This window comes from Molossus molossus, unplaced genomic scaffold (genome assembly GCF_014108415.1).
Source record: "Molossus molossus isolate mMolMol1 unplaced genomic scaffold, mMolMol1.p scaffold_m16_p_14, whole genome shotgun sequence".
NCBI classification, from domain to species: Eukaryota; Metazoa; Chordata; class Mammalia; order Chiroptera; family Molossidae; genus Molossus; species Molossus molossus.
The window spans coordinates 869716-884874 of NW_023425349.1; the positions used below are offsets into that span (position 1 = coordinate 869716).

Genomic DNA, 15159 nt, shown 5'->3' on the forward strand with positions numbered 1-15159 from the left:
CTCCCACTCTACCAAAAAACAAAAAATGTCCTTCGGTGAGAATGATAAAAAAAAAGAAAGAAAGCAGTTGGGCCCTGGCCAGTTTGGATCAGCGGTTAGAACGTCGGCCTGCGGTCTGGAGAGACCTGGGTTCAGTTCCCGCTAAGGGCACGTACATCGGTTGCAGTTTGTCCCCGGCCCTGGTTGGGTCGTGTGGGTGGCAGCCACTCGATGTGTCCCTTTCATGTCGATGTTTCTCTTTCTCCCTTCCTCCCTCCCACTCTATCTGAACAAAATATCAACAAAAAAAGAGAAAGCAGTTGGCTTCTCTTTAGTAGACATGGGCTGGGCCCTTCAATAGTGATTCTGGCATGGAGGTGTTGGCAGGCAGTGCAGGGCCTCTCCTGGCTTTCAGACTTGGCAGTTTTTTAGTTCTTCATACTTATCTAAGAAATATTTATATTAACTGAAGTGCCCTGATCGGCAACCTCTTGGTCCATGGGTTGACACTGAAACACTGAGCCATACTGGCTGGACACACTGAAGGTTCTTTTAAAAGCTATTTTATATCACCAGAGTAGTTGTATTTTTGTTTTGTTTTTTTAATGGATTTTTTTGAGGGAGAGGAAAAGGGAGAGAGAAATAACATTGATTGGCTGCATCCTGCTCGCCAACTGGGGATCGAGTTGGCAACCTGGGCATATGTCCTGACTGGGAATCAAACCTGGACCTCTCAGTCCATGGGACCGTGCTCAGTCCACTGAGCCATACTGGCTGGGCACCAGAGTAGTTTTATATTAACTTGAAAAAAGATCACCAGAAGTACTTTGCAGTAAGCAAAATGGTGTGTGAGCTGAGCTGCCATAGAGTGCTGGGAATTTGAGATGTCAGTGCAGTGGATTAATCGCACTTCCTCATTGTGGCTTTAGTGAACTGAATAGCTCCCAGATGTGTTGCCCACGAGAAATCCAGACACCCATCTGGGCTGGTGACTCTTGGCCCTCACAGACAAGTTCATTGTTGTCTGTCACAGGCTACTGGTGAATTGATCACAGCCCCAGTATTACTGATAGGAGACACAGGTGTTCTGAGTCAGAAATGCACTTCTAATTTGTTTCCTTCTTTCCCAACGAGACGCAAGGCAACATACCCATATAGGTTAGAAGGTGTCATAACTGACATTATTCTATGCTAAACAATCGGTGCCCAGCTAATGGGCCCATTTACTTCAATACAGAAATGTTGGCCCCTTGCCCTGGTGGGTTTAGCCAAGTGGTTAGAACGTTTGCCTTCTGACCAAAGGGCCATGGGTTCAATTACCAGTCAAGGGCACATACCTGGGTTGCAGGTTGATCCCTGGCCCTGGTCGGGGTCCTGCAGGAGGTTACCAAGACACAGATGTGTCCCTCTTTCCCTCCCTCTCTTCCAGTCTAACTATCAGGAAAAGGAAATGTTGACCCTTTAGAGTTTGTTAGGGTCAATTAAGTACTAGGCAGATCACGGAAAATGCGAAGGACCATCACTGAAACAGGCCGACACAGGAAACACTACAGGTTACTAGAGACCCGAGGGTTCGGGCCTGGTCTTGGGTCTGCCCCAGGGGAGCAGTGTCTTTCCCCCAGGGTCCCGCCCACAGCTCCATGGACGGTTCCTGGGGCTGCGCAGGGCCTGGGGATGAAGGAGCGGTGTCGTGGAGCGGAGCCTGCCCTGCTCCCCACGTCCGCGGGGAGCGGCTGGGGGCGCCGCCGTGGTCACTGCCCCCGACCCGCTGTGTCGCGCCCTTAAATTCGCAAAGACACACGCCCAGACACGCACTGTGGTAGCCACGGTCTTTAATAGAAGCCGGTGGGGCCGGGCCCGGGGGTGCGGCTGCTAGCGCGGGAAGTTCTTGGGGTACAGCTGGAAGAGCTTGCCGTCCTGCGTGGGCTCGAAGCCGTACTTCTCCAGGCGCCCGGGGTCGAAGGTGCCGTCCCTGAAGTCCTTCTCCACGGCGGGCGCCACGGCCTCGCGGAAGAGCTGCGCGGGCGTGAGCGGCGTGTCGGGGCCCGGCGGGGCGCGGTAGTTCACGTAGGGCTTGAGCTTGAAGCCGGCCAGCTCGGGCACCACCAGCTCGGGCACCATCTCCTTGACCTGCACGAACTTGCTGCCGCGGGCGTGGAAGCCGGTGCCCTTCGCGCCGCGGCTCTTGTAGAAGGTGCGCGGGCCCCGCTTGCTGGTCCACTTGCTCATCCGGTCGGCACCGCGCACCACGCAGCGGGCCGCCGCGCCCAGGAGCCCCATGCTGCCGCCGCCCCCGTGTGCGTGTGCCTGCGCCTGCGCACCAGGCCCCGCCCACTTCCGGCTTCGGCGTCCGGCTTTTGGCGCCCGGCTTCCGCCCTCGCGCCGCAGCAAGAGCCGCCCCGATTGGCTGCGTCGCGCCCAACGCGCAGCCGCGTTCCTGCGAGGGGGCGGGGCCGGGCAGCCCCTGCGCGGGAGAGCCGGTGTCGGTGCGCGGCCCGGATGCGGGCGCGGTGAGTGGCCGCCGAGCGCCCGGAGCTGGCGGCCCGGCCTGTGGGGAGGGCGGCCGGCAGCGCCCCCAGCGTGACCCAGGCCCATGCCGCTGGCGGGGCCCCGGGCCCCAGCCCGACGCCCCGAACTCGATGACGCCGTAAATCCGACACCCCTAACCATGTGCCCCTGTAACACCAGCGCCCTAACCCCACGCCCCTCCCCCACGGGTGCCCGTGTGCCGGTGACGCCTTGTAACTCCGACACCCCCTAACCTGTCTGATGCCCCTGTAACACCGTTGCCCCTTTACCCTGACGCCCCTGTAACCCCTGAGGCCCCCAACTCAGACCCCTGGTGATACTCCTGTGCCCTTCCTGCGCGGGCTCCGCAGACACGCCCTAACTTGCTGTTCCCCCTAATTCTGGCATCTCCAGCCCTGGACACCCCTAACTCTGATGACCCTCTCAGCCACACCCAGGGCTCTGCAGGCCCCCAAACCTGATCCAGGGACCTGTTTAGTTCTTCACTGGGTCCCCTTCCCTCTGGCCCCAGGCTGTCCCAGGTAGAGAAGCGTAGGAGGAGCTGCAGTGGCCTGTCCCCCCGCAGCTTGCGTATAGGGAGGCAGCCTGGTCAGGACAGCAGCAGGCCACAGACCGTCCGGCCCTGCTGGCCCTCAAGGAGATGAAGCAGAAGGGTTCCCGCTGTGGGATGGGGAGGGCACAGGACAGGTGCCCGCACGCCAGCAAACGCACCTGCTCCCCCACCTGCCTTCCCCGACTCCTGTGGGTGGGATTTGGGAAGAGACTAGCCCTCCCTTGTGGCCACTTTCCTAAGGGGCCTGTGAGCTACAGGGTGAAGGCCCCAGTGCTGGCCAGGTGAGCAGAGCTGGTCTCGGAGTTCGTCATCCCTGGACCCAGCACACCCACTTGAGGGCTCAGTGGCCCTTGGATGGGAGACCCCCAGGCATGGGCCACTGGGGGAGTGTGTCTCAAGACCCCCAGGCATGGGCCACTGGGGGAGTGTGTCTCAGCTGCTGTGCCCCCCCCGGCCTTTGCCCAGCTCTGAAGCTGGCATCAGCCTGAGGCCTTGGCCCGGCTGCTCACTGCCCTTGCTGGCTGGGAACTTGGCTGCAGTTCTAGGTGCCTGGGTGGCCACGTGAGGGAGGGTTGTTTACGAAAGTGGCTCCGGTGCTTCCGAATAGGTAGCTTCTCTTCGTGGAGGTGCTTCTTGTCTGGGTTTGCCTGTCAGTAAAGTCATAATTTTAAAAAACACGTGTTTATGGATTTCAGAGAGAAAAAGGGACAGAGAGAGAGAGAGAGAAACACCGCTCGGCTACCTCCAGCACGCCCTCTCCTGGGATTCAAGCTGGGGTCCAGCCTGACCTGGGCGTGTGCCCTGACCTGGAATTGAGCTGGTGACCTTTTGGAGCACAGGAGGACCCCTAAGCAACGGAGCCACACTGGCCAGGCCTGAAAACAGTTGAACGTGGAAAGGAACCCAGGGGAAAGGTGGACACATTGCTCTCCTGCGTGACTGCGTTGGTGGAACACTTGACCTCATTTGAATCGGTCTTTGTTCTTTCCCCTGGACCATTTGTTTCCTTTGTCGCCATGGGACAAGAGGAGGACCCCGGCCCAGAGGTATGGAGCTAAAGGGTTCCGGATGGATCGGAACTAGTTGGGGGCATTCTGGACCAGGGGAAAGGGTTCATGCAGCCTCTGGTCAGCTCCTTGGAGCCTACTGAGGGGGGGACCCTGTGTTTCCCTCCTCCGAGATCAGTTCCATGCCTTAGAGTCCCAGTGAGAAGCTGGAAAGTCTGAGGTGCCTGACCATGGAGGCTGTGCTCAGAGGCGGTGAGACACTGTGGGACCATTCCGTGGACAGACTTGCCGTGTGTGGAGTGAAGGGTGTGGTGTGGTCATGGGTCTGAGCATTCAGTCTGGGCCAGGAGGGGCTGGGGGCCTCAGCTCGGGAGCAAAAAGCCCCACTGCTTCCGTGAGTGTCCTGAACTGAGTGCAGAGGGTGAAATTCCTGGACACTGACCGGTTGTCCGGACACAGCACTTTGCTGGTGAGAACTGTTCTCGTCTGTCTGTGGTTCGCTGGCATCAGTGCCATGTCTGTTCCTGGTTCTCGGAGGGTCCGGCCGGCTGCGTTAGTCCTCGAGCTGTGTCAGGTCTGAGTGGGTTGGCAGGTGCCCCGGTCCCGTCCGGCTCCTGGTTCTCGGAGGGTCCGGCCGGCTGCGTTAGTCTTCGAGCTGTGTCAGGTCTGAGTGGGTTGGCAGGTGCCCCGGTCCCATCCTGCTCCTGGTTCTCGGAGGGTCCGGCCGGCTGCATTAGTCCTCGAGCTGTGTCAGGTCTGAGTGGGTTGGCAGGTGCCCCGGTCCTATCCTGCTCCTTGCTGCCTGGGGAGAGGCACGTGGACACGGAGGGTGGGGATCAGAATGTGGTTGTTTGCTGGTCTTATTTCCTGTTCATCTTCTCTGGGAATCGGCCAGCATCTGCCACACGGGAGCCTCTGCCTGCTCACCATCTGGCTTACTTCCCTCCCTCCCTCCCTCCCCACCCCCTCCTCTGGACTTCTGAAGCCAGGGGAGCTCTCCCCTGGGGCAGCAGGGGAGCAGGCTCATAGCCCTACTCTGCTGGGAGCTGGAATCTAACTTTCTCAAAGTCCAGATGGCCTCTTGGGGTTTCTCGGCACTGCTGGTGCTTGGGCTTCTGTGTGCCCTGTGGCCAGCTGTTCGAGGTCCTGTTGGTGACCAGAGAACATCGAGAGTCGGCCTTTACACCCCCTGTGGCCAGCTGGGCCTTTTCCCTGGACTGGCATCCTGAGTTCTCAGGGTGCAGAGGTGCTCATGACGTGTAACACAGCCGGCAGCTGGCGCTGCCCTGCTGTCCCGAGTGGTCATGGAAGCAGGTCTCTGCTCCGAGCACGTGGGCTCGGGCCCTCAGCTCCCAGAAGACTGCTTCTTCCCAGGGTCTCCCCCAACCAGGAGCTCTGTGCCCACTGCCCCGGGCAGCCATGCCTGCCCTGCCCTTCCTGACCCCGGTGCGCTCTTCCAGGCTGGCGTCTGTCTGGGCACTGCCCTGCAATCCTGGTGGCTGCAGCTGATGGAGCAGCATTCACAGGCTACCATGGTAACCAGCTCCCCCTGGGCCGGGCTCCCCCCTGGGCCGGGCTCCACCTGTGGCGGGGTGGGGTGGGCTCCCTACAGCCTTGTTGAGGGGTGCTCTGTCTGCCCCCTCGCCCAGCTCACGGGGATGGTGATCGGAGCCCTCCTGGCCCTCGTTGGCGTCACCATCGTTTTTGTGTACAGAAGGGTTAACCGATCCCGTGAGTATCGCTTCAGTTTCCAGCTCTGGTGGGAGGGACGAGGGCACCGTGACCTGCCTGCGTTTCAAGCCCCTGGTGGCGTTGCCTGGAGATTGCTGGCGGTCTAGGCGGGCGCTGAGTGCACAGGGTCCGAGTCTTCGCAAGCTTCTCTTGACTCTAGCACAGCTTCTGTGGAAAAAGCTGCCCTTGCTGGTCCCTTGGTGGGTGTGTACCAGCCCTGGGCCAGACGCTGCTTTTTCTTCCTGTGCTGGGTGCCGGGCCCGGCTCAGGAGACCGCTCTGCTCCCTCGCAGGACAAGTGCAACCCACCCCTCAGTACAGGTTCCGGAAGAGGGACAAGGTGATGTTCTACGGCCGGAAGATCATGAGGAAGGTGACCGGGCAGTGGGCTGGGAGGCCTGGTGGGGCTGGGCCGGGGTCAGAGCTCCGAGGCGGCTTTGGCAGGTGCGCAGAGACAGAGGCCTGTGGGCCCCGAGAGAGAGCGTTTGTCTCAACTGGAGACGTCCCTGGGGCGTGTGGGCACGGAGGGTCCTGGCTCCAGGCCTGTGGCTGGTGGTCCTGCCAGGATTTGGGGCCAAGTCCCCACAAGGTGGAAGCCCCCCTCCGGGGACAAGCAGCCGTTCCTGGAGACCCCCAGCCCGGTCCCAACCCTGAGGGCAGGAAGGACTCCAGACCGCCCAGAGGCCCCTGTACTTAGACTGCAGGCTCCAGCAGTCACTCTCGTTGCCTGGGTACACAGGTAGCGCGTGTCCTTGGTGGGAAACCCGCACCGTCAGACGAGAAGGTGTCCTGGTCTTCAGGTGCTGGAGACAGGAGCTCAGCTGGGGCTGCTCACAGCTGCGGTGGCCGCTCAGAGCTTGGACACTGCTGTGCCTGCCGGTGGCAGGGGTCAGACCTGGAGTGTGGGGACAGTGTGGGGCTGCCTCAGCCTAGCGCAGGGCCACACGGAGTGACCCCCAGCAAGTGGAAGGGGCTCGTGCATGTCAGGTGGGGGCCGTCCACCCCTGGTCCCACTGAGGACTGTGCAGTGACCAACTAGACCCAGGCGGAGGAGGACAGGAATGGGGTCCAGTGGTGCGGAGACACCTGGGAGGGAGTGGAGTTGTGACCACTTGCGCATAACGGAGCTGACACCCGGGGGCCGACACACCTCACATGAAGGCCGGCTGAGGGCAGGGACTGGCCCCCAAGGTTGAGACCTGGATCTAGCCTCTGCTTTTCACGCTGCAGGTGACCACACTCCCCCATACCCTTGTGGGGAGCACGGCCGCCCCCCGGCAGCGGGTGAGGAAGAGGACCAAGGTGCTGTCTTTGGCCAAGAGGTACTGGGACTGCCCTTCAGGCCACACCTGCCCCGCTGCTCTCCCGGGGGCACTGCTGTGTCTCCCCGCTGCGGGGGCCCAGCTCCAGGGTGCGGCTCTGCCTCTAGGATCCTGCGGTTCAAGAAGGAGTACCCCACCCTGCAGCCAAAGGAGCCCCCGCCGTCCCTGCTGGAGGCCGACCTCACGGAGTTCGACGTGAAGAACTCTCAGCTGCCCTTGGAAGTTCTGTACATGTTGAAAAACGTCAGGTAAGAGGAGCCGGGGGCAGGGGGCCATTATTGCTGGGGCTGCCGCAGCCTGGCGTCCGGACGCACTCCCCGGGGCCCCGATGGTTGGCAGAGTGTCGCTCCTTCCGGCTCTGCCCCGTGGTTGGAGGAGCCTCCTTACCCGTTCTTGGCTGTTGTGTTTACATTTTCACCTCCAGGGGAACTCAGAGCACGTGTGGGAGTGGAGGCTGGACCGAAAGTTACCAGTTGGTCCCTCCCCCATCCCAGGAGCCCTGCCTTCCCTCTCCTGGAAACCCGTCTCCCTCCACCATCTTCCTCCCAGGTCCCAGGAGTGTGTCCAGGCCTGGCCTTGGTTGTGCATCCAGTTCAAGTTCAGAGTTGCGGCTCCAGGGCTCTTTGGGCTGGAAGCAGCTCGCGGGGACTCCTGGAGGTGAAGCTCTGGTCCTCGTGGTGACTCCAGGCCGCAGCCCTGTGGAAGCCAGCTCTCTGGACCTGGCTGGTGGTCACGCTGGCCCAGATTCCTGTCAGTCTCTTCCGAAGGCTGTCCCGCTGGCCCTCCCTACTGGCAGGAGTCCATGTGTGCTGTGGTTCTTGCAGGGTCCTGGGCCACTTTGAGAAGCCACTATTCCTGGAACTGTGCAAACACATGGTCTTCATGCAGCTGCTCGAAGGGGAGCACGTGTTCCGGCCGGGGGAGCCGGACACAAGCATCTACGTGGTACAGGACGGGCGGCTGGAGGTCTGCATTCAGGATGCGGTAAGGAGTTTTCCATTGAGCAGTTAGTGCAAAATCTTGGCTTTCGGTTCTTTGAGAAAGAGGCACACGTCGGTCCCGAGCATGGGGACGGAGCCCTTCCCTTCCTCACAGGCTGCTGGCGCTCGGCGCTGCTCTGCCGGGACCCCTGGCGCTCTTGCCTGTTTTCGGGTATCACGGCTTGGGCTCTACGGGAATGAGTAGGGCACCCACTCACCTGGAAGCTGAACACTCGCTTCCTGTCCCTGTCAGATTGTACCCTAGCGCCGTCGCCAGGGGCGGCGACCTCAGGCCAAGCCTGCGAGGTCTGGGTGCTTTGCAGGTGGGCGTGTGGGTTCATTCGCCCTGTGGGGTGACCCAGGCTGCTTCCCACTGCTTGTTACTGTTTGAAGCCAATGCTTAGCGCACCCCGGAGGGCACGAAGTCGCTCCCAACATCAGGGACGCTCCCACCTGCCAGCCCCGGGGCTGGGCCCCACCCAGGTGGTTCCCGCACGCCCTGCGCTTCCCGCGTAGCCTCGTCTGTGGCTGGGCTTGCTGGGCAGTCAGAAAGGAATCGGCCTTCTCCCAGGTCCTCCAGTTGGGCTTCATGACAGCCCCGTCCAGGACGGTGGCCTGTGAGGCGGTACAGGAGCCGGGACAGTCGCCCGGTGACGTCAGAGCTGTGGTGACGTCAGAGCACCTTACTTACTTACTTACTTTTTTTTTTTGTTAATCCTCACCTGGGGATATTTTTCCATTGATAGAGTGAGGAGAGGGAGAGAAACGTTGATGTGAGAGAGACCCACCGATTGGTTGCCTCCCTCAAGACTCCGACCAGGGCTGGGGATCAAACCTGTAACCCCTGTATGCGCCCTTGACCAGGAATCGAACCCACAACTCTCCTGTCTTCAGGCCAATGTACTAACCGCTGAGCAAAACCAGCCAGGGCAGGTTAATTCATCGTTGAAGGAAGAAACATCTTTTAGGAACTGAGTGCAGCCCGAGTGTGGTGGTCACAGTCGGGCACGGCCACGCCCTCAGCCCCACCCTCAGCCCCGGCCTCCCCGCAGCAGCCCCGGTGCCCCGACAGCTCACCAGCTTTCATCGGTTACCCCGTGTCGATACTGTGCCTTCTCTGTGTTTGGACACAAGCACCGTCGTTACGGGGTTCACCGTCCTCATACAGTTAACGTCCCGTCCCGGCCAGCAGCCCAGGACTGGGTGCACGGTGCAGCCCAGGTGTGCGCGCCCTGTGACAGTCACACAGCCTCAGGGTCATTTCTCGGGATGTGTCCTGGTCCGGTGAGGCCCGTGCTGTGTGAGGCCACCAGCACCTAGTGGGCGTCTGTCTCAGTCCGTGGGGACCGTGCAGAAGGCCGTTGTTCATGCTGACACGTAGCGCGGGTCCACAGCCCCCCAGAGAGGTCCGCGGCTCTGAGGGCTAGTGGGGCTCGGGCTCGGGGCTCGGGCGGGAACAGGCCCTGCCGTGGGATGTTGTGCCGCCTGGCTGGGTTTCTTTTCTTTTCTTTTTCTTTTTCTTTTAATCCTCACTTGAGGACACTTTTGTGTTTATCTTCAGATAGAGCGGGAAGGAGAGAGGGAAGAAGAGAGAGAGAAACATCGATGTGAGAGACACCCATCGAGTGGCTGCCACCCATACAACCCCAACTGGGGCCGGGGACAAACTGCAACCGAGGTCCATGCCCTTAATGGGAACCAAACCTGGGACTCTCCAGTCTGCAGGCTGATGCTCTAACCGCTAGGCCAAACCAGCCAGGGCCTGGCTGGGTTTCTTCACTCTCTGGTCTGTTCTCCTGCATCTGTTCTCTGCTTTGAGTTTCTCACCTCTGGTCCCTGCGAGTCAGCAGGGTGTGGCCTCTGCCTCTCCGGACCAGACCACAGTAGAGCCCGGTTTGCCCAGGGCTGGGCCGAGCCCCCGACAGCAGATCTCTGCTCTCCCCACATGCAGGACAGCTCCGAGGTGGTGGTCAAAGAGGTGCTAGCCGGGGACAGCGTCCACAGTCTCCTCAGCATCCTGGACGTCATCACCGTGAGTGCCCCTGGTCTGCCCACCTTCGCCGGAACACAGGTCCCTCAGCACCAAGGCCAGGCATCCCCAGTGCCGGGCCCTGATCTGGAGGGGTGGGGGGGACCCCAGAGATTGGGGTGTAGTGGGAGCTACTCCATGTATTTAAGCAGAGCTGGGCATTTGATCTCCGGCTTGGGTTGTCTCTTAAACTGCTGTGTTTCGGACCGGGTCACACACACGTGGTCTGAGGTTCAAGAGGCACAGCTCCCCGTGGGGTGGAACGTTCCCCCTTCCCAGGAGGGCGCTCGGGTCTTCTGTGCTCATGGCGCCTTGTGTCCCAGCCTTCGCTGTTTGCTGCTGCAGCACTGGCCTCGGGTGGGCGATGCTTCGCGGATTCGAGGTCTAGTGTGTGGGACAAGCCTTAGGAGAGACTTGCTGGATCCCAGGGGTGCACACCCCTGACGGAGCTGAACCCCCAGTCACACCTCCCTCTACCTCGGCCAGTGGGTTTTAGCAGAAAACAGCTTTGGCGCACACCAGGGAAAACCCTTCTCTGTCCTCCCTGGTTGGGGCCGGCCCTGGTTTTCATGGCTGCGGGTTGAATGCCATCCCAGCCCTGTGAGCTGTGCCCCCAGCCTGCTGTGGTCCCCTCGTCCTTGGGTCTGTGGCAGGGCCACCTCCTCGCTTAGTGGGGAGAGGAGAAGGCCGGGGGGGGGGGTGACGCTTCAGAGAAAATAACTCTGTGGGATCAACTAACTCATCCTGTGGAAGGACATCATTTTTGCCCGACCAGACATTTGTGTTTGTTGTTTTTTTTAAAAGTGTAAATCTGTAAAATCACATGGAAAACTTCAAGAATATATTTGGTGGTATTTTGTTGTTGACTTTTTAGAGAGAGGAAGGGAGAAAGTGATAGAAACATGGATGTGAGAGAGGAACATTGATGGGCTGCCTCCTGCACGCCCCCTACTGGGGATCGGGCCCGCAACCCGGGCATGTGCCCTGACCAGGAGTCGAACCAGCGACCTCTCAGTCCCTGGGATGACGTTCTGTCCACGGAGCCACATGGCCAGGCACACCTGGTATTTTACGAAGCTCTGCCATCTGCCACTGCCCCTCCAGGAGCAGCTTCCATCGCTCCTCTGGGCTCCTCTCGTGTTCCGCACCCTTCTGTTTTAGCTTTCTGTCGACCTCCTGTGTGGGACCAAAAAGACAGACCCATCCCAAACATGTATTCACCTAACAGAATTTCAAAATACGTGATTTCAGGAGTGGAAACAACTGAAAAGGAGAAGCAGGTGCAGAGTCACAGTCGGTGAATTTAGCTTCTCTTTCAAGCGGCAGGTCAAGTAGGCAGGAAGCCTGTGAAGGCATGGAAGGTCTGAGCCGTACTACCCACCACTGTGGTTAGTTAATAACTGAACACTGCACCCAGCACAGCAGAACACACTGATACATTCCAGGGGATCGAAATCATACAAAGTCTGCCTTTTGATTGTGATGGTATTAAAACATAAACCAATAGTGAAATATAGAAAATCCCCTAAATATTTGGCTATTAAAAATACACTTTTAAATTAAATATTGATCAAAGAGAAATTATAGGGAAATAAAAGTATTTTAAATTAAATGAAAACACAACATACCAAGATTTGTGGAGTGCAGCTAAAGTAGTGCATAGAGGGAAATTTATAGCCTCAAATACTTGTATTAGAAAAGAAGAAAGGTCTCAAATCAGTGATCTAAGCTTTTAAGAAACTAGGAAGAGTGAATGAAAATACAAAGCTAACAGAAGGAAGAAAGTCATAAAGATAAAAGCAGAAATCAGATTGAAAATAGGAAAATAATAGAGAAAATCAACAAAACCAAAAGTTGGCTCGTGCAAAAGATCAATAGGTAAATGGAGAGGCCTCCAGCCCGACCATTGACGTGAAGGAGGAGACACACCGCGGACGTCGGGAATGAGAGCGGGAGCGTTTCTGTAGACGGCAGGCCTGAAAAGATGAGTGTGCGAGCAGCGTTGTCCCTGTCGAACCAACAACTTGGTTGAAATTGCTGAAGCCCTGGACAGAAACAAACTACCCACACTCTCGATGGGACGTAGGTTATTCGGGTAGTCCTGTGTCAGATTCGTGAGGAAAGTCCTTCCCGCAGGTGCGTGTGGGTCCTGCACAGACGGGAGAAGCGATGCCGGTTCGCAGGGACCCTCTCAGAGAAGTGCGAGGGAGGGAACGCCTCCCGATCCAGCCCGGAGCCCTGTCACCCCGATACCAGGCCGCAACGTCACAGGGAAAGCACATCGCCAGCCGGTACCCCATGAACAAAACCACAGAAGTCCTCCATGAAGTATTAGAAACCCGAGCCCCGCGCATGTTAGAGGGAAATGTGTAATGGTCGCAGGGAGACGTGAGACGGTCGCAGGGAGACGAGTGACGGTCGCAGGGAGACGAGTGACGGTCGCAGGGAGACGTGAGACGGTCGCAGGGAGACGTGTGACGGTCGCAGGGAGACGTGAGACGGTCGCAGGGAGACGTGTGACGGTCGCAGGGAGACGTGAGACGGTCGCAGGAGAAGTGAGACGTCGAAGGGAGCGTGAGCCGGTCTCAGGGATACGTGTTACGGTCCGCAGGGAGCGAGTGACTGTCGCAGGTGAGACTGAGACGTCCCCGCATGGAGACCGTGAACGGGCGCAGGATACGTGAGACTCGCAGGTAGACGTTGCGGTCGCATGGAGACATGAACGGTCGAAGGGAGACGTGAGACGGGTCGCAGGGAGACGTGTGACGGTCGCAGGGAGACGTGTGACGGTCGCAGGGAGACGTGAGACGGTCGCAGGGAACATGTGGACGGTCGCAGGGAGACGTTTACGTCCGCAGGGAGACGGATACACGTCCGCATGAGACGTGTGACGGTCGCAGAGACTAGTGGAACTGTCGCAGAGACTGAGACGGTCGCAGGGAGACGTGTGACGGTCGCAGGGAGATGTGTGACGGTCGCAGGGAGACGTGTGAGCTGTTCATCCTTCGCAGTTGGTCCGTGTGAACAGAGCTGTCCATCTGGGACCTGTGGCACTGTATTAACGAGGTCGCCCTGATGAATGCATCGAGAAAAGGAACAGGTCAGCGCAGTGAACCAGATTGGCATCCTGAGGAAAAGCCACACGATCGTCCCGGTGGAGGCAGGAAAAGCACGTGAAGGTTCTTTCCTGCTGGAACGCAGAAAGCTAGGAAGAGGTTTCCCAAATCCAAGAGGACACCCCTACAAACTCACAGCTACCATCTTGCTTGAAATGGGAGAGACTAGTTTTTCCCTCGAAGACCAGAATCAAACCCAGAAAGTCCATTCTCGCCACCGCGTCAGCACCACCTGGAGGCCCTGCCGGGTGGTTAGGGCGGGTACGGCGCACCAGGTGGTGTGGGGAACGTGGAGAACCCCGCAGAAGCCCCAGGATGCACAGGAGCTGGCGAGTGAGCTCTGAGGCCAAGGTCGGATCTAACACCAGGGCTTTCTAAGTGCCAGCGGCGAACATCTGGGAGTGGGACAGGCGAGAGCAGCAGCGTCTGTCATGGCACCAACCCCCGGAACCCTTGCTGGCCACGGGACCAGGCACGTGCAGGGTCTGGGCTGAAAACGTCACGTCGCTGGTCAGGGGCCAGCGGAAGGGGGAGCATGAAGACTCCACGTTGGTAAGAAGGCAAATCTCCCCACATCGCACAACGTGATTCCAAGCAAAGTCTCGGCAGGCTCTTTCCCCAGGACAGACGGATTGTGAAATTACATGGGAGGCAAGGAACTCGAATAGGTAAGAGAATCCGAAAGGAAAAACAAAGCTGAGGGAGTCACAAGACCTTGTTCACATCGTGCCACAGGGTGAGCGGGTGTTTGGCAGGGGTGTGGCTGTCTTGGGGGGTAGTCAGCAGGGACAGCCCTCCACCTGCAAAGCAGGCCCCTTGGCTCTGAGAGGGCCACGCACCTGCATGGGAGACCTGAGGCTGCACTTCGGGAAGGAGGTGGCGAGGGTGCCCGTGTCCTCCCGCTCCGCAGAGATTTCTCAGGTACGACAGAGGAGCAGTCTGGGAAAATTGGTTAATCAGACTTGAACACAAAAGACTTGTGGTCTGTGAAAGGCACTGTTGGAAGAATGAAAAGTCAATTCGTAAACTGAAGGAAAATATTTGCAAAGCACACACCTGAGAAGGAACTATGTCCTGAGTCTACGAGGAACTCGGTGTTCGGACACCACGAGTCACTGGAAAGCAGGGAAAGGTGCCAGCAGACACTCGGCCGGAGTCACGCTGTCGGGTCGGCGCACGCCGCAAGTGGGCATTTGGAACATGAAGGTGGGGACTGCGTGGGCCGCCTCAGCCCTGCTTGGATGATGGACTAGATGGAGGCTCCCACTGCTCAGCCTGCAGCCCCTCTGCTCCCTGAGGTCGGGACCCCCCCTGCGCGGGTCTTCCCTCCTGGTGTGGCACTAGGTGCTGCTGACCCTGGGGACTTCCAGGGTTGGAGGAGGTGACCATGCAGGTTCCCTGAAACTCTCACTCCTGGCTGGGGGTGCTGAGTGGTACAGCACGGAGGAGACAGCTGGGTGGTTCTGGGGGCCCGGCCAGTGGAGTGTGGACTGTCACACGACACCCCTGTGCAGACATCCCAGCAGCTGCCTGTGTGTGATTCCGAACCACAGACGTGCACCCTGCACCCCGAGGACACCGTGCTTCTGCGAATCAGCCTCGGTCTGGGCTGTCGGCAGTCCCGAGTGTGCTTGTGTCCCGGGCGTCTCACTGTGACAGGAGCCAGACCCTGTGACTCCATTTATGTGATTTGACAGAAGCAAAACCATCCAGACAGAAGAGAGCGGGGCGGTTGCTGGGAACTAGTGGTGGGAGGAGCGGGTGGTGACAGACAGCTGTGCCCCAGAGAGGGCAGCTTCGGAGCGGGGACCACACCCCGGAGCACTGAGCCTGGGCCTTAGGGCAGGCGGCCTCCTCGAGCCAAGCCTCCTCCTTGGGGCACACTGGGCGCGGCTCCCTGGGGGCCATGTGGCG

General features: G+C 59.1%; 2 protein-coding genes across 3 annotated transcripts in view; one reads left to right on the forward strand and one right to left on the reverse strand.

Moving 5' to 3' along the window:
• Nucleotides 1-1794: 1794 nt before the first annotated feature.
• MRPL41 (mitochondrial ribosomal protein L41) lies at nt 1795-2280 on the reverse strand. The gene has a single exon (XM_036261856.1). It carries the CDS (start codon nt 2257-2259, stop codon nt 1852-1854), a length of 408 nt encoding a protein of 135 aa, XP_036117749.1. The 5' UTR covers nt 2260-2280; the 3' UTR covers nt 1795-1851.
• Nucleotides 2281-2433: 153 nt separating this feature from the next.
• PNPLA7 (patatin like phospholipase domain containing 7) overlaps nt 2434-15159 on the forward strand; it is a 55900-nt gene continuing 43174 nt past the window's right edge. For both annotated transcript variants that reach the window (XM_036261617.1, XM_036261618.1), the window contains exons 1-9: nt 2434-2489; nt 3757-4107; nt 5529-5603; nt 5718-5799; nt 6092-6171; nt 7029-7120; nt 7228-7368; nt 7945-8104; nt 10052-10132. In XM_036261617.1, the coding sequence (XP_036117510.1) occupies nt 4078-4107; nt 5529-5603; nt 5718-5799; nt 6092-6171; nt 7029-7120; nt 7228-7368; nt 7945-8104; nt 10052-10132 (741 nt within the window). In that variant the 5' untranslated portion in view covers nt 2434-2489; nt 3757-4077. The remainder of the gene's footprint in view (nt 2490-3756; nt 4108-5528; nt 5604-5717; nt 5800-6091; nt 6172-7028; nt 7121-7227; nt 7369-7944; nt 8105-10051; nt 10133-15159) is intronic.

Bases quoted from the DNA above. Each gene is read 5' to 3' on its own strand.
- MRPL41 (XM_036261856.1), bottom strand. From the start codon at position 2,259: ATGGGGCTCCTGGGCGCGGCGGCCCGCTGCGTGGTGCGCGGTGCCGAC.